The sequence below is a fragment of the Microcebus murinus genome, chromosome 3 (assembly GCF_040939455.1).
Source record: "Microcebus murinus isolate Inina chromosome 3, M.murinus_Inina_mat1.0, whole genome shotgun sequence".
In the NCBI taxonomy this organism is placed as follows: domain Eukaryota; kingdom Metazoa; phylum Chordata; class Mammalia; order Primates; family Cheirogaleidae; genus Microcebus; species Microcebus murinus.
The window spans coordinates 38,549,842-38,575,303 of NC_134106.1; the positions used below are offsets into that span (position 1 = coordinate 38,549,842).

Consider the following 25,462-nt stretch of genomic DNA (forward strand, 5'->3'; position numbering starts at 1 on the left):
GAGAAAAAGAGCACCCTGCTTAAAAGGCTCTCTGCAGCGTTTCAGGATGTGGCAAGCTCCTCGCATTGCACAATGAGCCTCAGGCAGTGTTGCTGTGGAGTATCATGTGTGCTGCATTACAGTCAAGGCTTCAGTGAGGCCTCCTTCCTGCTGCTCATCGGGAAAGAAAGACAGGGTGCCTGGGCCTGGCTTTTCCACCTCTCTCTGGGAGTTTCCCTTGGAGATATCTGTTATCTACCCCACCCTGGACATAATCTGAACTGGGGTAACCTCAGCTCTCAGCCTTTACTAAAAAAGTTCTTGGTAAAACCACAAGTCAGACTCTGCTGGCCTGTCTGTGCTTCCCATCTGTGTCTCGGTCCTTCTGTGACTTCAGCATGGGCACCGGCCCCGGGACGGGGCAGCCAAGCCCAGAGGCTGCTTTGGAAGGAAGGCTGAGTGCCCCATGAGGCCAACCAGCAGCGTCTCCAAAAGTGCCTGTCGAGGGGGTGTGCCACGTGGGGCTGGCCTGGGCTGGAGGAACTGCGCTCTTTTCCCCTGCTCTGGCCCTGGGGCAGATCCAAGCTCGTGTGTGTGTGTGTGTGTGTGTGTGTGTGTGTGTGTGTGCGCGCGCGCGCACAGCCCTGGCTCTGCCCTTTCCCTCCAAGGGAAGGGAGCAAGGTCCTCACCTCCTTCGCCTGGATTTTTAAAATGGGGATTGTGATAGTATGTGCCTCCCTCCAAGACTCGAGGGGTTTGGCGCGGCTGCACTCCATCGGTGCAGGTGGTGGATTTTCGTCGCTGTTGTGAACACTGCCTGTCTGCACCCTGCCCTGCCCAGGGCAGGCGCTCCCTGAGTTTCCTCCCTCATCCTCCCACCTCGTGCTGGGAGGGATCACTTGCCTCTCCCCTGCTCTGAGCACACTCCACCTTGTATCTCCCTCCTGGGAGACCACCTCAACTGCTTCTGTCCCCTTAACCCTGGACACAAGGGAACGAATGAAGTGAAGGGACATTGAAAAAGAGATCAGAGTCACTTGAGCAAGCTCCTAGCTCGAGGAGACACCATGTCCCCACTGCCAGGCTCTGAAGTCAGACAGCCTGGATTGAAACCCTGGGTATCACACTTCCTCACAGGCAACTCCTATGGCCTTAGGCAACTGCCTTAACCCCTCAGTGCCCAGTCTTCTGCTCTCTAAAGTGGTGTCACAACCGTCCTTGTTCTGCAGGGTTTCTGTGAGCACCCACTGGGCCTCCGCTTGGTGTGGTGCACTTATTTAGCAGGTGCCTGCCAGAGTAAGCACTCACACACCATCACCTGGTGTCCCCCTGCCTCCCACAGCAGTTTGTCCAATGCTGCGATTTGGTGGAATAGTGTCAGTCACCTAATACTGGTTCCCCGGCTCCAAGGATGCGGGCAGGGGGCCGCTGCCTCTGACTCCCCACCACTCATACCTCCCACCGCCCTTTTGGTTTTGCAGCCGAGCTGTTCATGGAGCAGCAACACCTCAAGGAAGCAGGTTTCTGCATCCAGGAGGCGGCAGGCCTCTTCCCCACCTCTCACTCGGTGCTCTACATGCGGGGCCGGCTGGCCGAGCTGAAGGGCAGCTTGGAGGAGGCCGAGCAGCTGTACAAGGAGGCGCTGACGGTGAACCCGGACGGTGCGCGCATCATGCACAGCCTGGTGAGTCAGACCCCTCCCACCTCTCCCAAGGCCTCAGGGCCCTGGGCCCCCCGTCACTCCTGGTCCCCCAGCTCACTGCCTGCCACTGCCCTGTGCCTGCTGTGCCCTGGTGTCTGGGGGCAGGGGGCTTCCTCCCGGCTCTGCTGGGAGAGACAGCCTTCTCTTTCTCATAGACACAGGCCATTCCCTTTCAAGCAGGGCCGTGTTGATGAAAAAATCTAGGATGGTGGGTTGATACTCTTTGTGACTTCCTTTTTGCTGTAGGTTTCGATAATGTGATCTAGCCCTAAAGGGCTTTTGTTGTCACTCATCGGATCCTTGCCCTGGAGGCTGATCTAGACTCTAGGCAGCCACCAAATGCTCTTCTTTCTGGGGGTTTCCAGACCCTCCCTGGTCACTGGCCTGACTCCTCCCTTTCAGAGGAGCTCCATGCCTCCTTGGTGGGGTCCAGGGGGTGCTCTGGGTGGGCTGGCATGTCAGGCCTAACTCAAGCTCACACTGAGAATGGTCCCTGGGGTAGTAAGAGGGTCCAGCAGCCTCTGGTCCTAGGACATGGGCTCAGGACTTGGGTGCCCAGGTGCAGTGCCCTCCTTGGGGCAGGGTGGGAGGCTGGGAAGCAGGAGGCCAGTGCTCTTGTCCAGGCCTTGCCTCTCTCTACCTGGGTGACCTTGGGCAAGTTGGGCACCTTCTCTGAACCTTGGTTTTATTTATTTGTCCAGTGAGGATTCTCTGGTCCAAGAAGTGGTTTTTGAGTGCCCGCTGTGACAGGTGGTATGGGAGACCCTATAGATTACTGTTTTTTTCCTGCCTTCCTTTGCTGCTTCCACAAAACAGGTATCAGGGTATATGTCATGATCTGAACGTGTGCAAGCTGCATATGCACAAGTGGTTTTTGAAGGATAATCCAGGAGCCCACAGTTAGCAACCGTCCTCCCCTGTCAGGCTCTGGGTTCCACCTCGATGTGCCCTTGTGAAAGTGCTTTGGGAGAATGGCCGTTATGGTGTCGCTGACGGCTGCCACATGGTGAACACAGAAGGATCAGGAAAACGACTGCCAAGAGGAGTCTGAGTTCCCCTGAGTAGAAGCCACAGGGAGTTAGGCTTCAGTGCAGTGTCACGGGGATGTTCTAGCTCTGAGAGTCGTCCAGGCACATTCTCGGTAACCACCTGGCAAAGATGTTGCCAAGAGAATGGAAACATCTCGTGGGAAGGGGCCAGGCCAGGTCGTCTTTGTAAGGTTCTTTCTTTCTAACCCAGGAGTCCTTGAAAATGGAATAGAACAGAAACCCCCAGCTCAGCTCTTATTCCCGCTGCCTGATTTCTATAGATTTCTAACAGGCTGCACGCACGTTCAGCCTCGGCTGCAGAAAGCCTGTGCAGTGACCACACACCCTGGCCAACGTCCCCGCCCAAATGGCTCCGTGTTGCTTTCCAGTCTGCTCGGCAAATGTTTGCTTTGCGCTGGGCGCATCGTCCTTCCTCCTGCAATTTAGACATTAGCTTCTCTGATAAATGCCTCGCCGGAGGTCACATCCAGAAACTTGATTAGAGCGGTGGGAGGGAGGATGTGGGCTCCATCATTAGGCCTGCAGCCAGGCGGAGATGTCTGCCTTCCCTGGCATTCACGGATATGAGCCTGTAGTCTAAGCCCCTAAAACCCGACAAAATCCAATAACGAGTACAATTTTGAGGTAACAGCGTACCATTTTTCATTTATGCTTATTATTGTTTGTAGCTATTTTCCTGAAATTGAAGCGGTTTCCAAGGGTGGGTTTCCATGGTAACTGAATAGCTGTCCAGAGTGGCTCCCTGCAGATGTTTCTGAAATGGTCCCTTTCCTCTTCCTGGGGTGCCTTGCTGCTGTGATGAAACTGGAGCAACCCAGTGCCAGGCCTGCCCTCTTTTACAGTTACGAGCAACCGAGGGGCAGTTGGCTCCTGCGTGGGCAACGCAGCCCCTTGCCACACTCTCTGTTCCTGTTCCTGCCAGCATCCCACACATATGCATAAAGAATAGCAGATTTGAAGCCCGGGGAAGATTTACTAAGCACTCTTTTTCTGAAGAAAAGAGTGAACGCTTTGGCATGTTGATTCAAGTGTTCCCAAATCTAAGTGTCTTCCCTGTACTGGCCTGGGACTCAGCACGGCTGGGATCTCATCCTGGCCCTGGCCCTGGCCCTGATTCACGGGGGATTAGGAAAAGACACTTAATTTCCACATTCCCCATGCCCCTTTGTAAACGGATAATGAACAGCGCTTCTTCCCACCAAGCACAGATGCGACCCTGGGATCTTTTTCAATGATCTTTTTCATGATACATGATGGTGTCCCAGGTCAGTCCAAGACAGTGGTCAGTGTGACATCTGTGTCAGTGTGACATCGTGTAAGGGAGTGAGAGAGACACATCAAGTGTCTGAGCCTTTGTGAGCTCTGGAGGTTGGTACTCTTGGAGAATTATCCAGAGAAAGGAACGCCGGGGCGGGGACTGGTATCCCGCTGTGGAGTCATGGCCAAGGCAGGCTCCCAGGGAGGACACCCTGGCCGTCCAGGTCATTGCAGCTTTATGAGGACACTGGCCTCTGGTAGAGATATGAGGGGAAGGAGAGCTGCCCCTCCCCGGGGAGCACAGCTGCCCACCACCCAGGGTGGGGAGAGCTCTGGTTGCCCAGGGAGCCCTGTGAGGTCGTGGGTGAGTCCTGCTCCCTGGGGTCTAGAAAGAGGAGAGTGGAGATATTCTTAGTGTGCTGTGTGGATGCTGGGTTCGGCCCTACAGTCCTTAAAGAGGACTTGGCCTGTCTCTGCTGTGCCGCCTCCCAGAGGCTGAAGAAAGCCCACTATGAGTTGTGAGCTTTGCTTTTGAGAGCCAAAGGTCTGGTGTTTCTAAGAACATAAGCTCTGGCCCAGGAGCAGTTCTTCACTCTCCCTGTCCTGTGCTCCCTGCCCCGGGTGTCATGGGAGATGTGTCTGTGCTTCTAGCTCCACCCTGGGCTCAGCTTAGGCTTTTCCATCCAGCCTAGGCAGGAAGGGGGTGCCACTTCGGCAGTTCTCTGCCAGGGAAGAGCAGCCACTGTGCACATAGCAGTGTCCACAGGACTTTGTCCATGGAGCACTGCCCTGCAGGCTGCCGCCTACACTGAGTTCAAGGACAGCCAGGGACCAATCAGGAGATTGGCAAGTGTGGAAAGGAAAAGGTGTGCTCTCTGCAGATGGAAATCAAATCCCGGGAGCAGGCCTGACAGTGTGCAATGCCCTCTGCAATGCCTTACCCCTCCCTCCAGGAAGCTGGATGCCCTACTAGGCTGGGGTATTCAGAACCTCATTTACTGCTAGAAGAATCTAGTCAAGAAGAGGAAGCCTGAACTTTATCTGCCTGCCCCTGAGGAAATGAGAGAAGGCCAGTGGGGTCCCGCCCAGGCTTAGCAGGGGTGGGCTGGTTGACCCTGCTTTTCAGAGAGCTCGAGGGGCTTGGCCAGGAAGGGACTGGGCAGTCTGCACTCATCCCTTGGAGCCGGCCTCTTCCCCACCTCATCCCAGCATCCCCTCTGCACTGGGCACCCCCAAGCCCAAGAGCCCATACAGTGACTGACAGTTGGTCAGACCACCAAGAGCCTTCCCAGTTGGCTCTTCCTTTGGGGTCACCTAAGCTTCATGATGGGATGGTCACTGCTTGTTCACGAGGCTGGGATTAGAGCGCCCCATGGAATGGTTGGCTTGACTTGATTTCCCAGTGTAGGGGAGAAACAATAATTTTTCCTCTACCCTTCTGAGTTTTTTAGCTGGGACCCCTATAACAAAAGACAGATTAACAAGGGAAAAACAAACAGAAATTTGTTAATGTGTATACCTTAAGTATACAGGTGAGATACTCAGGGAAAATGAGAAAATCTTAAAGAGGTGGCTTAGAACTCTGGTTTATACAGCATCTTCGACAAAAAGCAATATAATTTTAGAGAAGCAAGGGGACAAAGGAAAAGGACCTAGCGTCTCTGGGGGTGGCAAAGTGTGGGAAGACAAATAAATGGGAACTAACAATAGACAGAGGTTAGTTAGTAAAGCTTGTTCTGTGGCTTCTCCTGGTGCAGGCTACGGGCTGATAAGCCTCTAAAGTTGTCTTCTGTGATCAACCTTTGTCCTTCCTGGTAGAGAGGGAGGAGGGACACCCTTGTAAATGTATGTCCTGCTTTTAGGCAAATAGGGGGAGGCGGGACAGCTTTTCTTGTTTCTGCTTCTTTTCAGTTGCTTTCAGCTCAAAATAATCCTTATGCCAAAGTGGCATATTTTTGGCTGGCATATTGTGCTACCCTTTGGCGGCCACTGAAGAAGGTTCTAGCCCTGTCATAGACCCACCCACTCTCTCTGCCCTCAGCTTGGCTAAGGCAAGAGTAGATGCTTTGGCGCAGCCTGTCTACATGTAGGAGACAACTTGAAACCCTCAGGCAGGAGTGGGCAGGTGAGGCATTTGTGGGTGGCATTCTGCCCTCCTCTCCCAGGGACACTCAGTGAAGCAGTTTCCCAGCCCCCCCCCCACCCCCCGTCTTCTCAGGCTTTCTTCTCTCCAGAGCCTCTGCTCCTCAACACCCGCAGCAGGGGGACACTGCTTCACATGAGCTTCGGCTCTGACATAATTCCCAGTGCACAATTTTTGAAGCAGTCCTGACGCGTGACCCGGGATGTTCTCTCTCCAGACACCCCTGGGAAGACGGGAAGACCACGCTGCTGCTATCAGCAGCCCCTTGCTGAGCACGTGCCAGGAATTGCCCCCATCATCGTTCCTTGCTGCTCCCAGGGTGGGGCAGGCTGCTTGGTTCTGGGAGTGGGTTGGCTGTGGCCCCAGAGCCCCTCACCCCAGCCATCCACGACACATATTAAGTCCTCTGAAAGTCCCAACCACCACCCCTGCCACCTCCCTGAGGAGGGCCCTGGGTCATCAGGGCTCTACCCCTTCCATCCTGAGGTTCTGGGTTTTCAGGTGCTCCAGGAATCTAAAGAGAAGGCTCTGGTCTCTCAAGGCAAAGAGGTGACTCTGGCTACATAGAGCTTCATCCATGGCCACCCCCAGCCCCCACATGGCCTCCTCCCCAGTCCTGGAGAACAGGACCAGACAAAAGGGGTGACAAACCTGGGACAACCAGCACTCAAGTTATGGGGGTCACTTGGGGATTCTTCCCTCACTGAGCATCTTAGTCCACTGCATTGCTATGGCAGAATACCCAAGACTGCATAATTTATAATGAACAGAGGTTTATTTGGCTCTTGCTTCTGGAGGCTGGGAAGTCCAATATTAATGGGCCACATCTGACAAGGACCTTCTTGCCACGTCATCTATGGTGGAAGGTGGAAGGGCAAGAAATCACATGACAGAGAAGGAAGAAGGGGTTCCTTTTACCGGGAGCCCAGTCCTGAGATAACAGCATTAACCCATTCATGAGGGCTCTGCCTTCTTAAGGGCCCTCTTAAAGGTCCCACATCTCAACTCTCTTGATTGGGGACTACGTTTCTATCACATAAATTTTAGAGGACACATTCAAACCATAGTCAGATTTTTCTTCTTATCCAACTGGGATAATAATTTAGGCCCTTGTGACTCAAGGGGTAGTTTTAGGACTCAGATGAGCTGAGAGCTTTGAAAAGTCAACATTGGGCATTTTTGTCACTATTCGCTTAGGAGACTTGGTGGCCTTTGGCCAGGCTGATTTCTGTTGGATCACATCTACTGTGGGATGAGGACCCAAATGTCTTGTGCTGCCAGGGTGGCCTGTGATGCAACAAGGTGCTGAGAAGGCAAGGAGGAGGTGCTGGGCAGGGACAGGGACCCCAGAGCTGCCTTTGGGTTTGCCTATAGTGTTGGTTGGCTGGGATGGTTTGTAAGACTACAGTATCCCAGCTGGCTCTGGAGGAGGTGCCTGCAGGTTGGAGCATGGCCTTCAAGTCCACTTGACCTGGACTTGAGTCCCATTTTGCCTTTACTTGCTGTTCAACCTCAGCCCAGTTCCCTAACTTCTCAGGACCTTGATGTTCTCATCTGTAAAATGGGGATTTCTGTGCCAAGCACCTAGACAATTGTTAGAATTAGGTTGAATAATTCTGTACATTAATGTACTAGTAGTTGGGGTTATCTTTACCTTTTTCACTCTGAAGTGTAGCTGCGAGGCCATTTTCAAGTAATATCGGTTTGCAGAGGGAAATGGAAGCCAAGCCCCAGAGACATAGTGCAGCAAAGCCACTTGGGCCTCACTGCATTCTCCAGGGGAATCCAGCCAAGGCCCAGAAGTGAAGCACATGGCCCCCAACTGCCTGTGGATGGGACGAGAATATACACAGTGCAAGGCCCTGCCTGGCCTTACCTAAAGGGGAGGGCAGCCTGCTTCCTGGTGGGGACTCTGAATGAGGGACAAAGGAGCTACATTGGCGAAGCCAAGGCGGCTGGTGTAGAGGCGCTGTGGGGGCGGGCTCTGTATAGGGAGGCCCCGAGCAGGCCATGCTCTGACCTGTAGTCACGCCGGGCTGGCTCAGCATCTGTTTTCTGGTGTTAAGGAGGAAAGGCATCCTGAGCAGCTGAGGAGTGAAACTCAGTGCCCAGCCTTCTGGAGGTTTCCTGATGCTAAACGGGGCCATAGTGCACAGAACAGCGGGGCCTCTGGTTTCTGGGTCCCAGAGGCCTCTGCTTCTCCTGCCCCACATCCCAGGGCCCAGGATGCTCCACCTGCTCTAGGCTTCCCCTTCCTTGTTCATTTCCTGAGCTGTAGCAGGTGGCTTAGAGGGGTCCCGGCTGCCTGAGGGAACAAAAGGGCCCAGAAGTCTTGCCCTGGTCCCCCGGCTCCCGTAGACATGGAACCCTGCCTCTGTGTGACAGGAAAGGTCAATGGGAATGTCTTGGCCATTTGACTTCCTAGTGAGTTCTCTCTTCTTCACCCCTTGCCAGGCCTGCCTGAGGTCATGCTCCCTGATGGGAATGTGGGGGAGAAGGGAGGGGGGAGTTCTGTAGGACCCCCCCACCCCACACCTGCTCGCTGGTGTCCAGAGGCCCCTCCCACCCTGCCATACGCCAGAGCTGTAACCAGCACGCACCCTGAGCCCCGCCCAGCCCAGGACGTTTGGAAAACCTCAGGCTGGTGTGGGCCCCTGAAGTCCATCCCCAGCTCCAATGAGGAAGCCTAGAGGACGCTTTTTGGAAGCCTCTCATAGATTCAGTTCAGAATGACAGCTGAGCACTGTTGGCTTAATGTAGCTCCAGAATCAACTTTTGTCAAGAAAGCAATCAGAAAGACTCACCATATCTGGAAGGTGTGACATGGTGCAGCCCCGCCCCTTGTCCAGAGCCCCTACCCCAAAAAGGCCATCACCCCCTTTTAGGCTGTACCTCCTGCCCAGAGAGGGGAGATTCTGCGACTGGGGCCCCCTTTTCTCTCCTCAACACGGGGCTCACTTCTAGAACCCAGAATCCAGAGGCTTACCCACAGCCTCCTGACCTAGCCCAGGGGCCAGGCCAGGCCAGGCCAGGCAGTGCTCCAGGGTGGGCAAAGCCCCTGCCAACCCAGAACCTGATGCCAGCTCCGAAAGGGGGAGAAAAGGCCCAGCCTCCTGCCCAGAGGAGGGGGCTGATCCACTTCCTGTTATATCCTTAGGCTCTGGAGTCCCCCAGGATGTGACCCACCCTCTGGTCAAGCCAGTCCTTGAGCCTCTCAGCTTGGCCCCTGGCCCCTGCCCCTCTGAAGACAGACAAAAGAGGTCCAGCCAAAGAGGTCCCCATCTCACTTCTAGAGGACCCAGGAAGAGGAAGGAATAGTCATAGGTTTGGCAACACGAGCACAGCCACCCACTACCCTAGACGCTCCTCTGAGGCTGGGCTCAGAGTTTGGGTCTGGGCCTTTCTCAGCAGTGGCCTCTTCCTTTGAGACCCAGGGGGACTCTGGGAGGGTGTGTCAGCCAGGCACTGGGTTACCATGCCTTTCCCCAGCAGGGAAATGGGACCTGGCTGTGGCCTTGGAGCTGCCCCAGCTGCAGGAGGGACGTGGTGCTGTGAGGGTCAGCTCTCGGCCTGGAGAGCTGCCTCAGCACCGTCCTGGTCCGCTTAAACGGGTTGAGGCTGACACACCTGAGAGAATAGGGAATGCCGAGCGCCTGGGGCTGGGCTGGGCTGTGGGCTCCCTGGAAGCCCACAGGCTGTGTCCCTGCTCCAGGGTGGCTGGAGCAAGTCCTCCCTTAGAGCAGGCTCCTCTGTGCAGCCCCGTGTCCCCAGCCGGGGGCTCCAGGGACCAGAAGGCTCTAGCAGCCTCCAGCTGATTCCCGGCTTCCCAGCTGGAAAGGCTGTTACAGAATCCCAGGAATGTGCCTTGAGCTCAGAAAGAAAATTCCCAAAATAACTTCTATAAATACTTGAGGGCAGGGGTGGGGAGGTAGCGCTCGGCCTGGCCCGCAGCTGGTCCAGCACTGGGGCCACTTCCCAGTGCAGGCCTCCCTCAGAAGAAAAGAAATGGCCTACGCACCCCAGGCCTGCCTGCTGCCCCACCCCTCTGGGTGGCAGGAGAATTAACGGGGTGTGACAATGTGCGGTGGAGGTTCTGAAAGGGATAGTGAGACCCTCTTTCCCCCACCCCCATCCCAGGCTGTCGCCCTGGCCCCACGCTGCACCTCTGCAGAGAACCTGACTCCTAATGGGGCAGTCCCCCCACAGAGTCTCCACGCCCCAGCAGGCTTCCTGGGAGAGCAGGGTCCCGGGAAGATGAGATCTGGCCAGACACCCCGACCCTTAGATCCAGGAAAGGAGGGAAGGAGAACTGATTGGACGTGGGAATTTCTGGGGACTTTCCCTTTAGCACTGCCCCTCCCTGAAACCGTGCTGGTGGCTGTGACCAGCCCAGAACCCACTTGTAGGTGCAGTGCCCGACAGCTGTGAACAACTCGCACATCACGTTTTCATCCCTGTGGGTGGGCGGCACAGCTGTGGCATCCCCAGGGGAAGGTCAGGCACTGAGAGCCTCTCAGCGGGTCTGTTCTCCTCTCCCCCAAGGTGATGGGGAGATTCACCTGGGACCTGTGGATGGAAGTGAGACGCCGGCTCTGTTTCCACATCTCCGCGGACAGACACTGTTCTCTGGGGGAGGGGGTGTGCCAGGATCGTGTTGGCAGACCCTTGGTAGGGTGTGGGCTGGGGGCAGGGTGGGTGAGACCTTGGTCTTCCCAGGGCCAGGCCCCGCCCAGTTGTCAGGCAGCAAACAGCGCTGAGTTGCTACCAAACATGAACTCGCTGGTGTCAGGGGCAGGTGGCAGCAGATCCTGTTACAAGCCCTGGGCCTCCAGGCCCCAGCCTGACCCAAGCCCTGGGTCTCCTTTCAGGCTCTAAGGTCAGCACCCCAGGGTCGGGGAATGTGAGCCAACCCCAGCCTACCGTCTTCCCCCACAGAGAGCCGTGCCCTTTCCCAGATGCCAAGAAATGAGTGGTGCCACCCCGTCCCCACCCCGCAGGGCCCTGCCCATCTTGGTGACGCTGCCGTTGGCTGGCTGCCCACCACGTGCCCCCGCTACGCCTTTTCAAATTCATCATTGCCAAATCCTCACAATAACCAGGTTTACCGATGAGGAAACCACAGCTCAGGAAAGTTGGCCACTTGTCCATTGTCACAGCACTAGAAAGTGACAGAGCTGGGATTCCACCCTGCCAGGGCTTGTGGCCACCGGGCCCTGGGCTTTGTCCTCTACACAGACCCACAGAGGAACCTGCTGCAAACCTTCCGAACTGAGAATAAACCTCCGCCCGCCCCCCGAGCACACGCAGCTCAGCCTGCAGACACGCCTGGCCCCTTCCCAGACACCCACACGCTTCTTGAGATCAGGGGTTTGCAAACTCGTTTTTAGCAGTGGAGCCCTTTTTTCCAAAAAATCTCCTGTGGAAGCTCAATATAGAAAACTTAGTGTACTTGGTGTCACAGCGACTCCAGCCCTGCCCCTCTCCGGCCTTTCCCATCTGTCCTCTGTTGCTCCCTCGTGGGCAGCACTCACAGGGCTCAAACCTTCCATTTTTGGTGCTTAATTTTGGTGTCTGGCGGCCCGTCGGCTGGCCTGCCTTCCCTCCTCCCCGCGGGCCCTGTTCCATCGTGAGCGGCTCAGGGTCCAGCCCTCGGCTGTGTGGGCAGAACAGCTTGGCCTGGGGCCCTCCTGGCCAGCCGGACGCTGCCTTTGGTCCTGGGCAGCCCTGAGTCAGCACCGCTCCGATCTGGCCAGAGTGGGCCCTGCCTGGAGCCGCACCCCGCCCACGGCCCCCCTGGCCCCCCTGTCCTCCCCGTCCTCTGCAGCCTCATCCGTGAGGGGCACGGCTTTGCCCAGGGCTGACAGAGGTGCTGTGAGGACAGTCCCTTCTCGCTCCCCCGGCCCCTGGCCACAGGATCTCCAGCCAGCGCCTCTGGAGAGGGCTTCTCCTGAGCACCTTCCTTCACTCTCGCCTAATTGGTTGTGTTCCAAGCTCTCGGAGGACTTTATGAAATCAGGCATGTGCATCTTCCCCAGTGCGTCTCCATAGCAACCGAGGGCCTAACTCCGGGGAGCTCGGTGAGGAAAAAAATGTTCCAGCTAAAAATGTACATGGCCGTCAGTGGGCGGGCACCGGAGAGGGGGCTTCAGGCACATAGCAGGCAGCTCCCCACCCCCTCCGCGGCCCCCGCCTGTCCAGGAAGTCAGTGGCGGGGCTCTACCTCCTACCTCCTATCTTTGAACAAGAGAAGGAGGGCACCCCCCACACACACACCCCGGGCTGCCATCCTGTGCTGCTTTCAGGGGCTGGAACACAGATCAGTGGGACAGTGCAAAGCAGCCCTTCTGGGACATGAGGCTGAAGAGGGCCACAGTCCCTGTCCTCCCTGCCCCATCCTAGTGTGGGTGGAAGAGGATATAGAGGAGACAGGGGGACAGTTTCACTTCCCAGACCCTTTTTGGTGACAATTCCTGTCACTTCCTCTATCTCTCTGGCAACAGAGTTGTTTGAGTGAAACAGCAGGGCCAGGCTTCCTGGCCCACTCCTGACCGGACCCCAGAGCCTTTCATCTCTGAGTCGATCCAGCCCATTCACCCAGCACTGCCCCCCAACCCCCATCCCCAGCCATCTGATGCTCCCCTGTGACCCTCACCTGCCAGGCTGGGCTGGGTGCTCAGGTTCCAGGACCCAAATGTCCCCAGGACTTGATCAAGGCTGCTTAATCAGGAGAAGAAGCCGCCCCTTCCACCCACAAGCTTGAGCTGCTCCCCCTTGGTGGCAGGGAGGAAGCCCTGGGCCGCGCACTGCTCAGTGCCCTGGGTGGGGGGCAGCTCCGCCAGGCCACTGCCAGGACTGAGAATAGTCCCATTTGTGGAGAGCTCACTCGTGCCAGGCATTGTTCTCTGCTTTTCATGTCCTGACTCCTTTCAACTTCACAATGGCCCTCAAGGTGGATACTGCAATGTCACCACTTACAGATGTGGAAACTGAGGGCCAGAGAGTTTCAACCTGCCCAGGATCCCTGCTGGGAGACTCAGAGCCAGGTCTGGGGGCTTGCAAGTCCATCCCTTGGGGTCAGCAGGAATAGGGCTCCTGTGGCGGGTGGCCCGGGCAGCTGGGCTGAGGTAGGGACAGGTAGGATGTGCCCAAGACAGACACAGCAACCTCTGGCTGGTGTCTCGATTGCCAGGATGCCCGTGCCCCGGGACACCCTCAGTAACCCTGCCCTGTGCTTGGTCTGCAGGGTCTGATGCTGAGTCGCCAGGGCCACAAGAGCCTGGCCCAGAAGGTGCTTCGGGATGCCGTGGAGAGGCAGAGCACCTGCCATGAGGCGTGGCAGGGCCTGGGAGAGGTGCTGCAGGCCCAGGGCCAGAACGAGGCTGCCGTCGACTGCTTCCTCACGGCGCTGGAGCTGGAGGCCAGCAGCCCCGTGCTGCCCTTCTCCATCATCCCCAGAGAGCTCTGACAGCGCCACGGCAGCCCAGTGGGGGCTGCCCAGTGCGGGCTGGCGGGAGCAGGCAGGCAGCTGGGAACCAGGGGCACAGTGGCATGCAGGTGGGGCCTCAGGGAAATACATCTCTAGTGAACACTTCTGCAGGCTGCAGCCCTAGTTCTCCCCCTGGCTGGGCCAAGAGAGCCTTCCCAGATTGCTTCCTGGGTGCCTTGGGAGACAGTCTGGCTTGAAACCTAAGTGACGGCAGAGTTGTGGCAACCAGACTTGCTCCCCGAGAGCTCGGGCAGGGGGAGCCTCGCAACTGTGCTTCACCCTCACCCACACCTCTGTCTGGGGGTCTGGGAGCCCCATGCTCTGGGCCTCACTCCCCAGTCCCTGGACAGCGCAGGCTTCTGGGTCTCTCTCAGGTCTTACCCAGGGCAGTCACAGCTTAAAGAAACTGGGCAAGTGGGAAGAAGATGGGATCTCTGGGCCAGTCTCCCAGACTTTGAGTCAGTGGATGATGCCAGCATTGCCCCTCTTTGCCCGCTGGGCCACCTGGGCCCTACCATTCTCTTCCCCTCTGCTCCCAAGTGCCTTCGGGGCCTCTGGTGTCTGGCCGGGGTCACTGAGCACTGGCCCTAACCCACTCTTCCATTTCCACCACCCCCGTCTCCCTGGAAACGTGCCCCAGCCCAAGTAGCCTTCTCGGCCCCTGGCCAGGGCCCCCTTGGACGGGCCTCACGATACAAAACATGGTTCCTGGACCAGCCCTTTGTAATGGCCTGAGTCGACACAGGGTTTCTTCAAGCCTTACCCCACAGTGCAGGTCCCTCTAGGGCCAGCAGCATGAAGGTGGGCAGTTTCTAGAAAGACCCCCAATACATCTCATCACCCACAGCTCATTTTTCACCTTGGGCTTTCTTGGGTGACCCAATCTCCACCCTGGCCATTTGGGTCCCCCTGCCTGGGTCCACATGGGGGCTGTGGTTGGAGACTTGAGGGGGAGAGGAAATCCAGCCTTCCTGTCTGTGACTGAGCCTCTGTGTCCCTGACAGGCTATGTCTGCAGGAGTCGGGGACCAGTGGGCAAATGTCCTCTCTGCCGGCTCCCCCAGCCCTGCCGTGTGATGCTCTTAGAACTCTTCCCCGGGAGTCGGTCCCCCAGAGGCCTGCCGGGGAAATCCTTTTGTATCCGCACTTTGGGTGTTAGCTCTAACGCTCCGTCAGGTACATGTGTACAGGTTGGGTGAGGGCTGCCCTGGTTGGTCGCAGCCTCACCCCTGGAGGGAGCAGCTGTTGGGTGTCCCCCCTCCACGCCACGCTGCTCCGCACTGCGCATCCTGAGAACCAGTGCCTTCTGCCTCCCTGCGCCACGCCAGGGGCACCTCGGGGGCGCTGGATCCTCTGCCTCTTCTTGGTTGAAGGATCTCTCTATACATGTATGTGTGTATATAAATATATATATTATATATAATAGAGATCTATTTTTTTCTGGAATTCTGTTAGAAAAAAGTAAAGAAAAAGCAAATGCTATTGATTTATCTTGGGGTACCCAAAGATGCTGGAAGTCAATTCTTGGTAACAGGAAACGCACCAAATGTATTTTGACTTTTAAGTATTCCCTCACTGGAAGCCACAGAGGGCCTGGCCAGGTTGCTGGCGGTGACTGTGCAGATTGAATAAAGAGACCCTTGAAGGGAAGCAGGTTTGTCTGAAGCAGCACGTTCATTTGTTGGGCATGCAGCCGCGAGACAGGCCTTCAGCCGCCTTGGAGAGGAGGGGCTGCTGCAGGAGAGAGGCCAGAGAAGTCTCTGGGGCCAAGGCCTGGGATTGGAAGGGAGTGTGGAGGAGGAAGGAAGGGAGGGAGGGTCCTCTGGGAAGGTTTGGATTTGAGCTGGTGAGAGTGTCACCCGGTGAGGTTGGGGCTGAAGCCGGGAGGGGAGCAGGAGGAGGCACGGAGCCAGGCGGGGTTGATTCTGGCCTCCACCCTGTCCTTCAGGTGGACCTGAGGCCCCCTGCTGCCTCTGGGGCACAGCCAGGAAAGGCCAGGGCTGACTCGCTATCTGAGCAGGAGAGACTGACCCTCAGGCCTTGCACCAGAAGCACCAGGAGCGGGGTGGGGGGAGGATCCAGGCCACCCAGGTCACCGCCTTTTCTAAGTCCATGCCAGTACACTCTTAATAGATCCGTTATACCACGTGCCAATACACTGGATATCATTATTATAACATGCGTCAAACCAATTTTAAAGAATGATGCAAATTCATATAGCTCTTTTCTTCGTGTACCCCAGGGATCACTGCTGTAGGCTGCAGCCACCCCACTTTAAAGACAGCTGCCCTGAGGCTTCCCCCCAAACTCAGGGCTGGTCTAGATCTGTCCAGACCCACCTCCTACTCTGAGCCTCCTGGCGGCCTGGCTACCTCCATGCTTCCCTCCACCCTGCTCTGGGACTGGGCATTGCTGTCCCCGTGAGGAAGGGCTTTGCTTAGCGCCTTTGGGTGCCCAGCTTCTCTTTTGCTGTCACCTTTTTTTAAGGTAACCCATAAAGGAACTTTAGTGATTCAGTGAACACTTGGTATCAAATGGCTTGTCACACACAAACCCTCAATGGAGAGCAGGGAAGCCAACTCCCTCATCGGAACTGTTGTGCGGGCATGAGGGCTAGTTTGGGGACAGACTTGGGGCTGCTGGTGCCCCCATAGACCTCCAACCCCCACCACCACCACTTCGCAGGACACGGCTCCCACTTGTGCACTTCAGTATTAATAGAGTTTATCTGCAGGCACAGATATGAATGGAATTTCAGCCCCCACCACCCAGACTCCCTTCTGGTACCAAAGTGCTCATTGTTGCATTTGCAACCCCACCCGCCACTCAGATGTCCTCACTGTGCAAATATTTCTTGGCCTTGGGAAGCCTCCAGCTAAACAAACCTGCCCGTGTGCCCAGCCCTTGCCACCAGCTCTTGATGACAACCCCACACAACTAAGTCACCTGTGGCACTAACCCATGTGGTACTGATCCAAAGGATCCTGGGAGGCTGGGGGGGGCCTGACTGGGAAGTACCCTGCTGTCCCCTGCCAGAAACTTCTTAGAATTTTCACCAGGCTCTTTCCATTGCAAAGAACAGAGACCCACTGAAGATAAGAGACAAGAGGGAGCTCTCTGAACTGCAGTGCACAGGCCCGGCAGGGGCGGGGCCAAAGCAGCTGCACAACCGTGATGGAGGCAGCATGGTGACACTGCAGTCACCAGCCCAAGCCTGAAGGTGCAGCTCTACCACTGATTGGCTGTGTGGCCTTGAGCAAGTTGCTTAACCTCTGCATGCCTGTTTCCTCATCTGTAAAATAAGGATAATAGTGGAATAGTTGTTTTGTTGATCATGTTGATGATGTGAGAAAAAAACATCAGGAGTTTTTTTCTCACCTGGCCCATGGGACATGCTCAGTACATGTGAGCAGCTGTCTTCTATGTTTCTGTCCACTCCCCGCTCCTGTCCCTGCTTACTGGCTTTGCTCACTGGAGGTGTTGCTCCCCCAGCCCATGTTCAGCACTACCCCAGCCCTCCTGCTGACCTGCCTCCTACAGCACTGTGGTCACTCCTCCCTGAGCAGCTGAGTCTTAAATGAGAGGATCCGACTGGTCCCGCTCATTTGGGGGTTACTCAGCAGCCGGTAGACTGACTTCCCTTGGGGAGGTGCCTTCTCCTGACCCAGTCGGCTGTGACCAGAAGGCATGGGCCACAGGACACAATGCATGGCTGCTCAGGCAGCTGGAGTCCTCAGGGGACAGTGCCCTGGCCCCTTCCAGCACCCACACCAGCCTGTCACTCCTCCACGCCTTGCTCTTCTGGGCCCTCTGCAGGGGCAGACAACAGAACACACCCCCTGGACGTCCCTCCTTTCTCCTTCACCATCATCATCCCCTTATGGTGCATCCCAGGGTCTCCTGTCCTCACTCTCCTCTTGGAATGGAGAGACAGTGACAATACTAACATAGCTCCACACTGTGCTGCTTATAAGGTGTTTCACTTGTCTGTGAACTCTTCCTCCTAATCACTCCTTTCGTAGTCAACAAGCTTGGGAGGTAGGTTTTGTTCCCAAGAAAAGTGAAGCGATCACAGTGCGGCCACTCACAGTCACCTGGTATGGGGCGGGCCTGAGGACGCAGGGCCGGCGCTCTGTGTGCTGTGCCGTGGGCAGACACTGCGCAGCGCTGGTTCCCATCATCCCCGCAGCAGAAGGACCCTGCTGGGATCCAAGGAGACTGGCATCGCCAGGGGTCCTGTATGGGAGCACCCCAGGGGAGGACATAGGGGTCCGGGGGCCCCTTGAGTGCCCAGAAGCCACCCCCTGCCCCAGTTTCACCCCGCTGGCTGGAGTGGAGAGTAACGGACGCACTCAGTGCTGCCCGCCACCCCAGGCCCCGTTCAGCCGGCGAAGATTCTTAAACAGAGGTCACACAGGCTGGCCATCCCCCAGACAGGAAGGGTGTTCAGAATGCCTGGAAGCATGGACAGCTGCCCTGCAGGGGGTGTGTGTTGGGCCATGGGCCTCCGCTGTCCCGACCACCAGCTGACAGGACTGTGGCTGAGTTCCAGAACCAAAGTGCGTCTTCCCTGGGCCCACAGGCTCGGAGCAATCCTGACACCCCCAGGCAGGGGCAGCCTACAGGGTTGCCAGGATTGTCATTGTTCTCTTATTCTCGCTCACTCTCTCGGTCTCTCACTTTCTTAACTGTCAGGAATTTGGCAAGAGGTTAAGTCATTGTGGACTTCTTTAAAAACACATTTTTTTTTTAGCCATTTGAGAATAGGTTGCATAAATCATGCCCCTTTATCCCTTAGTACCTCTGTGTTTTTACCAAGAACAAAGGTCATCCCCTTCCCTAACCACAGGCAGGTGACAATTGAGGAAATGTGACATTGCTCCCACCCAGTTCCGGTTGGGCACTGCTGTTCCCTAGAGCATCGTCCTCCTCCAGCCCAGGACCACACGCGCCACTCCACTGCCCCTCTCCTCAGTGTCGTTTGCCTGGAGCAGCCGTCCCTCTCCACTGCCAGGCCTGGCCTCTGGGACGCCAGCGTGAGAGGGGACCATCAGCGCTGGGAGCAGAGGCTGAAAAGCGGCAGGAGTCTCGAGCAGAGGAGAACAGACCAGAGCGGGTTGGTAGGAGCTGGAAGGTAAAAGCAAAATGCAGAGCTGGTGAATCTCTGTGAGGATAGAGCTCTGGAGTCAAAAGACAGGCTGCCCACCTTCCAGGCACAGAAAGATGATGGGACCCTGGGGCTCCACTCTGTCCTGAATGACCCTCCAACCCCTGCAGCCTGGCTTCGAGGTCAGGATTCCCATCTGCGGTTTTCCCGTATCCTTACAGTGACCCCCATGAAGATGTGGTGGCCCCTGGGTGTGTGTTTCCGACAGCCCTGGCCACCCCAGAGAGAGGCTCAGTCCGAATCCCTGCACCATCCTCTTGTGCATTGTGCACCTGGAGACCTGCCCGGGGGATTCTAGAGTCTCACTCGTTGCTTTCATCCTCGCACGTGTGCTGAGATGGAATCGGAGCAGGCGCGGGAGGCTCTTGCTGAAGAAGAGCAGCTCTGGCCCGGCCCCACATGGAGGTTGGGAGCACAAATGGCCTCCATACCTGGGTAGTCTCCTGTCACTCTGACTGTGACCTCTTGACTTGCCTCAGCTTGGCCCCAGCAGGCAGAGGCCATTACCAACTCCCTTGCTCCTGTCTGTGCCAGGCTTGGAGCCATCGCAGGAGCCAGAACTCAGTCGTCTACCCCGAGCAAGGCCCAGGACTCAATGGCTTGGGTGGTGGCATCCTGCCTGACATACACACTCCACCCCTGACAGCCCCCACCAAGGTTGCAGGGGCTTTGCACAGCCCGGCCCTGCACACGCTGGGCTGAGCTCACAGAGGCCCCCATGGGCTGTGCTAGGCTGGGGCGGGCACTCTCCTCCATGCAGAGAGTTGCTCTCTGATCTGGGAGCTACACCTCCCTAGGTCCTTGTTTGCTTTCCTTCCTCTTCTCCTTCTTCCTGCAAGTCTATCAGGTCTCCCAGGGCTTCAAAGAACCATGCCCTCCTATACCCTCTCACACCCAGCAAGACCTCTTCCCAGAATTCCTACTGGGGCTCACTCCTTGCCCTTCATCCTTCAAGACCCTGCAAGTCCTTCCCATGCTTTCTATTATAGAAGCCCTCCCCAACCTGCCTTCCACCGCCCACCTTACACTTTGCCAGAGCTGCCCGCAGTTCTCAGGAACTGAGCATGCTCCCACCCAAAGCAGCCTTGGCAGCCCCTCCCTGCCATGCCGGTCAGGCCCCGCTGAACCCCACCACTCTTCAAAAGGATGGTGCCTTTCTCTGGACTTGAATATGGGCAAAGGTGTTCTTAACAAGGTGATGAAGAACATCTGCTGGGAGGCCCTGCTCCAGTGTCCACCCCACGAGCCCCTTCTATCGCTGTTCTGCACCCCCCCATCTCCCATCTCCCTCCCTGTCCTCTCTTACACCCCACCCCACCTCCTGGCCTCCCACAGCTCCAGCCTGGGCTCCTTCTGCCATCCAGAGTCGCTTTTTCTCTGGGGAGGCTGCAGATAAGCCCAGCTGGGATCTGGGTCTCAGGCAGTAGCCCCCAAAGCCCACCAGCCCTGCTAAGGAGAGGGCGGATGGACAGGCCTGGCAGGATGGACAGCCCTGCAGCCCCGAGGCCAATCCAGAGCCCAAACCCATCCCTTTGGGCCTGGCAGGCTCTGCCTGTCTATAGCCCTGACTTTAGCCAAAACCAAAGGGTCTGTGGGGACCCCTGCCAAGAGTCAGGCTGGCAAGAAATGCCCTGCTTTTTCCTTCTCCCCAGAACAACCACCACTTGGGAATTCTCCAGGCACTAGCTTCCCCCAGAAAATTCCCACCCCTCTTTAGCCAGATGCTTAAATGGATCAGGATCATCTTCATACCTGGAGAATAACTTCCTAGGGCAGGGACCTTTTAGTGTTGGGGGAACCACCTGTGTTCCAGCCCAGAGTTATTGGTTACTGGTGCCTTCACACCATCTCAGTGCTGGTTCTCAACTGTGCCCACTCATTGGAATCACTGGGGTGTGGACTGGCGAGGTGGGAAGTCCGTGTGGGAGATGCCAGGCACCAAGATTTTAAATGCTCCCTGGAAAATTCTAACATGCGACTTAGGTTAAGAACCACCGAGTCAAGCCAAAACAATCTTGAGAAAGAACAAAGCTGGAAGACTCACATTTCCTGATTTCAAAACTTACTACAAAGCTACAGTAATCAAAACAGTATAGTATCAGGCCGGGCGTGGTGGCTCACGCCTGTAATCCTAGCACTCTGGGAGGCCAAGGCGCAAGGATTGCTCAAGGTCAGGAGTTCAAAACCAGCCTGAGCAAGAGTGAGACCCCATCTCTACTAAAAATAGAAAGAAATTAATTGGCCAACTAAAAATATATAGAAAAAATAGCTGGGCATGGTGGCGCATGCCTGTAGTCCCAGCTACTCGGGAGGCTGAGGCAGAAGGATTGCTTGACCCCAGGAGTCTGAGGTTGCTGTGAGCTAGGCTGATGCCATGGCATTCTACCCCATGCAACAGAGTGATACCCTGTCTCAAAAAACAAAGACAAAAAAACAGTATAGTACAGACATACTGACAGGCCAATGGAATAAAGTAGATGGCACAGAAATAAATCCTCACATACATGGTCAAATGATTTTTTTTAACTTTTAAATTTTTATTATGGGTACATAATAGCTGTCTATCTTCATAGAGTACATGTGAAGTTTTGATATAGGCACACAATGTGAATTAATCAAATCAGGGTAATTGGGATATCCATCACCTCAGGGGATATTTACATGCAGATGAATGAAGTTGGACCTTTACCTAACACTATATACCAAAACTAACACCAAAAAGATGAAAGATCTAAATGTAAAGCCTAAAACAATAAAACTTTAGAAGAAAACATAGGGCAAAGGCTCATGACATTGGATTTGGTGATGATTTCATGGGTATAACAACAAAGGCACAGGCAATAAAAGAAAAGCTAGACAAATCGGACTTCATGAAAATTTTAAAAATTTGCGCAGTAAAAGATACTATTAATAGAGGAATAAAAGGCAACCCACAGAGTGGAAGAAAATACTGGCAAACCATTCATCTGATAAGGGCTGTATCAAGGTGAGTATCAAGAGGGATATATAAGGGATGTAGCAAGAGTGAGATGTATCAAGGAAGTATCAAGCATATATATAAATAACTCCTAAAACTCAACAACAACAAAAAATTTGATTCAAAAATTGGCAAAAAGGCCGGGCGCGGTGGCTCACGCTTGTAATCCTAGCACTCTGGGAGGCCGAGGCAGGCGGATTGCTCGAGGTCAGGAGTTCGAAACCAGCCTGAGCAAGAGTGAGACCCCGTCTCTACTATAAATAGAAAGAAATTAATTGACCAACTAATACATATATAGAAAAAATTAGCCGGGCATGGTGGTGCATGCCTGTAGTCCCAGCTACTTGGGAGGCTGAGGCAGGAGGATTGCTTGAGCCCAAGAGTTTGAGGTTGCTGTGAGCTAGGCTGATGCCATGGCACTCACTCTAGCCTGGGCAACAAAGTGAGACTCTGTCTCAAAAAAAAAAAAAAATTTGGCAAAAAAAAAAAAAAAAATGGGCAAAGAACTTGAGGAAACATTTCTCCAAAGATATACAAATGGCCAATTAGCACATGAAAGGATCCTCAATGTCACTAATTATTAGGGAAGTGAAAACCAAAACTACAAGATACCATTTCACACCCATTTAGAGTGGTTACTATCAAAAAACCAACAATTAGGCCAGGCATGGGTGGCTCACACCTATAATGCTAGCTCTCTGGGAGGCCCAGTCAGTAGGATTGCTTGAAGCCAGAAGTTGGAGACCAGTCTGAGCAAGAGCGAGACTCCATCTCTACAAAAAATAGAAAAAATTTGCCAGGCATGGTAGTGCATGCTTTAGTCACTGCTACTCAGGAGGCTGAGGCAGAAGGATCTCTTGAGGCCAACAGTTTGAGGTTGCATGAGCTATGATGATGCCACTGTACTCTAGCCAGGGTGACAGAGTGAGACCTTGTTTTAAAAAAAAAAAAAGTAGCAAATAACAAGTGTTGGCTAGGATGTGGAGAAATTAGAACCCTGTGCACTGTAGCTGGGAATATAAAATGATACAGCTACTGTACAAAACAATATGGTGGTTCTTCTAAAAATTAAAAATTGTCATATGATCCAACAATTTCACTTCTGGGCATATAACCAAAAGTACTGAAAGCAAGGTCTTGAAGAGATACCCATGTTCATGGCAGCATTACTTACAATGGCTGAAACACAGAAGCAACCAAACTATCTATAGACAAGACGACTAGACAAGCAAAATGGGGTGTATACATGTAATGAAATATTATTCAGCCTTAAAAAGAAATGAAATTCTAACATGAGCTACGACATGGATGAACCTTGAGGACATTATTCTAAGTGAAACAAGTCAGTCGCCAAAAGACAAATTCTGTATGATTCTACTTCCATGAGGTACCTAGAAGTAGTGAAGATTGTGGAGACAGAAGTAGAATGGTGGCTGCCAAGAGCTGGGAGGAGGGAGTTTGGGGAGTTAATGTTTAATAGGTCCAGAGCTTCACTTTTACAAGATGAAAAGAGTTTTGGAGATGGACATTGATGATTGCACAACATTAAGAATGTATTTAATACCACTCAACTACAGTACATTTAAAAATGGTTAAGATGGTAAATTTAATGTTGTGTGTTTTACTGTAATAAAGAGAAAGCACAAAGAACCTCTGATTCCAAACTTGTAGATTTTGAAGTGTAGTTTTAAGACACTAGAGCTTCAAAGTAATCCTAGGCCTGAGGGCCCGAGACCGGACGGCTCCCTGCCATAGATGGGTGGCATCGGGCACTTCAGAGATGATGCTGGACAGGACCATCACCTGAGCCACCTGTGGCCCTTGGCTTCAAAGCCTGTGCCTGCCACTCAGCCTCCCGTCTGGAAGGTGTCGCCTATAGGCCCAGAGAGCGTGAGAGGGTGGAGTGGGGAAGGAGGGAAAAAGGAGAAAGGGGGAGGGAGGACAAGCTGTCCCCTCAGTCCTGTGACTTTTGACATGCTCGGACAGGGAAGTGCACAAGGAAACAGCACAAGATATTTGCAGCCAAGAAGAGACAGCCCCTTACGTTGCAGATAAATTGAGAGGACAGTTGATGGTGGGTGGGGGTGTGTGGGGGAGGAACAGAGGGATGCCCGGGGGAACCAGGGCAGGGACCGAGAGAAGCCAGCATCCCAGCGGTCAGCGTGGAGGGGAGGCGGGGCGGGCTGTTTGAGACCCTGCGGTAAGTGCCTCCCAAGCCCAGTTAACACCACCGTTCCTCATGTCTGCAGCGCCCTTTGGCCCTTCTAAGCCCTCCTGGATTTGATGCGCACCTCAGCCCTGGTGGCTGGGTGCTCAGGGTCAACGTCTGCCCAGGTCTGCCCCACCTCTCCTCTTCTTCCATCTTGGAAATATTGTCCCAGGGTTAGGCTCATGGCAGGAAAGAGCCATTCAGAGCCCCTCTGGTCTTTCTGGGAAAGTCTCCCGCAATCGATATGAACTACTATTAATATAAAAACACTGGGATACAGCAAGGAGGACAAGTAAGATCACTCTTACCCTGTTCCTGCAGCCTCTGCTACACCTGGGGCAGTGCTTCTGTCACACCACCCAAAATGACACAGGAGGATAAGGGTGTCCTGGTAAGAAAGCCAGGTCAGAGGTGCAGGCACCCCCAACTCCAGAAAGGAGGCCCAGCCCTTGGTCAAGGAGCCAAAAGCAAAGCTCAGTGAACGCCCCTATGGACACAGGACAAAGGCAGTCCAGGTGGCCCTGCGGAATGTTCTCCAGTGGTTCCACCTCCAGGCATAAACCTCTGCAGGCCCCACACACGCCCCCTGCCCCAGGCTGGTCAGGACACCCTCCCTTTCTTATTCTGAAAGGGTTCTCATTCTCTCCCAGCACACGGGGAGCTGCCCCCACCCCAGCTACGCACACCCCACACAGTGGGGGCCTGGCACGGAGTCTGCATCGAGGCCCAGGCCCTCCTGGCCACAGCTGATGGCCGAGGGGTGGACCCCTGACTGAAGCTGGCCGACTGGATTCTCTCTCCTGGGAATCTGAGACTTGAACCAAGGAGATGCTGGTTACATTCTTTTAGGGTATTGCTCGGCAAATGATGTGAGGAGAGGCTGAGGTCGCCGCGTTTGATCCTACACACACAAAGAGGCAGTGAAAGTCAGCTCCAGGGGGAGGAAAGCAGGCCCGAGAGAGAAGCAGAGGGACTCTGAGTCCTGAGAGACCCAGAGAGTGAGAGATAGAGATGGCTCCTGCCAGCCCCTGGTGCACCCTCTTGTCGTATGGTACCTCTAAATCCTTCTGACACAATGCCCCTCTTCCTCTTGCTAGCTCGAGGGGTTCCCCTACCATCCCATCAGCAAGCCTTGACAGAGACACACGCTGTGACCTCCCGCCTCACTCTCCTGCAGCCGCTTCCCTGACTACCAGCCGCGCCTGAGACTCGGCTCCCTTGCAGACTGCGGAGGGAACTTCAACCCACTTGGAGAATAAGATTTGAAACCGTCTGCCCTGCAGCCACATTCTGATCAAAGTGGGACAAGAGACACTACCCTGAGACATCCATCAGATCTGCCAGGTGGCTGTTTTCTGCTCCAAAGGAATGCCGTGCAGAGAGTTCCTCCCACAAATGTGAACAGATTCCGGGAGAGGAGAGCTGTCCCTTCCTTGCCCCGACACACATTTTATAAGGCCTGTAAGTCTAGAGAAGGGAGGTGTTTTTTTCTTC

General features: G+C 54.9%; 1 protein-coding gene across 3 annotated transcripts in view; it reads left to right on the forward strand.

Annotated features, from left to right (window-relative positions):
• TTC7A (tetratricopeptide repeat domain 7A) overlaps positions 1–25,462 on the forward strand; it is a 127,690-nt gene extending 102,228 nt beyond the window's left edge. For 2 of the 3 annotated variants that reach the window (XM_012755756.2, XM_020288581.2), the window contains 2 exons: positions 1,461–1,663; positions 13,374–15,265. In XM_012755756.2, the coding sequence (XP_012611210.1) occupies positions 1,461–1,663; positions 13,374–13,595 (425 nt within the window). In that variant the 3' untranslated portion in view covers positions 13,596–15,265. Of the gene's footprint in view, positions 1–1,460; positions 1,664–13,373; positions 15,266–25,065 lie in introns of those variants that run through there. The other variant, XM_076000720.1, reaches the window with a different exon arrangement.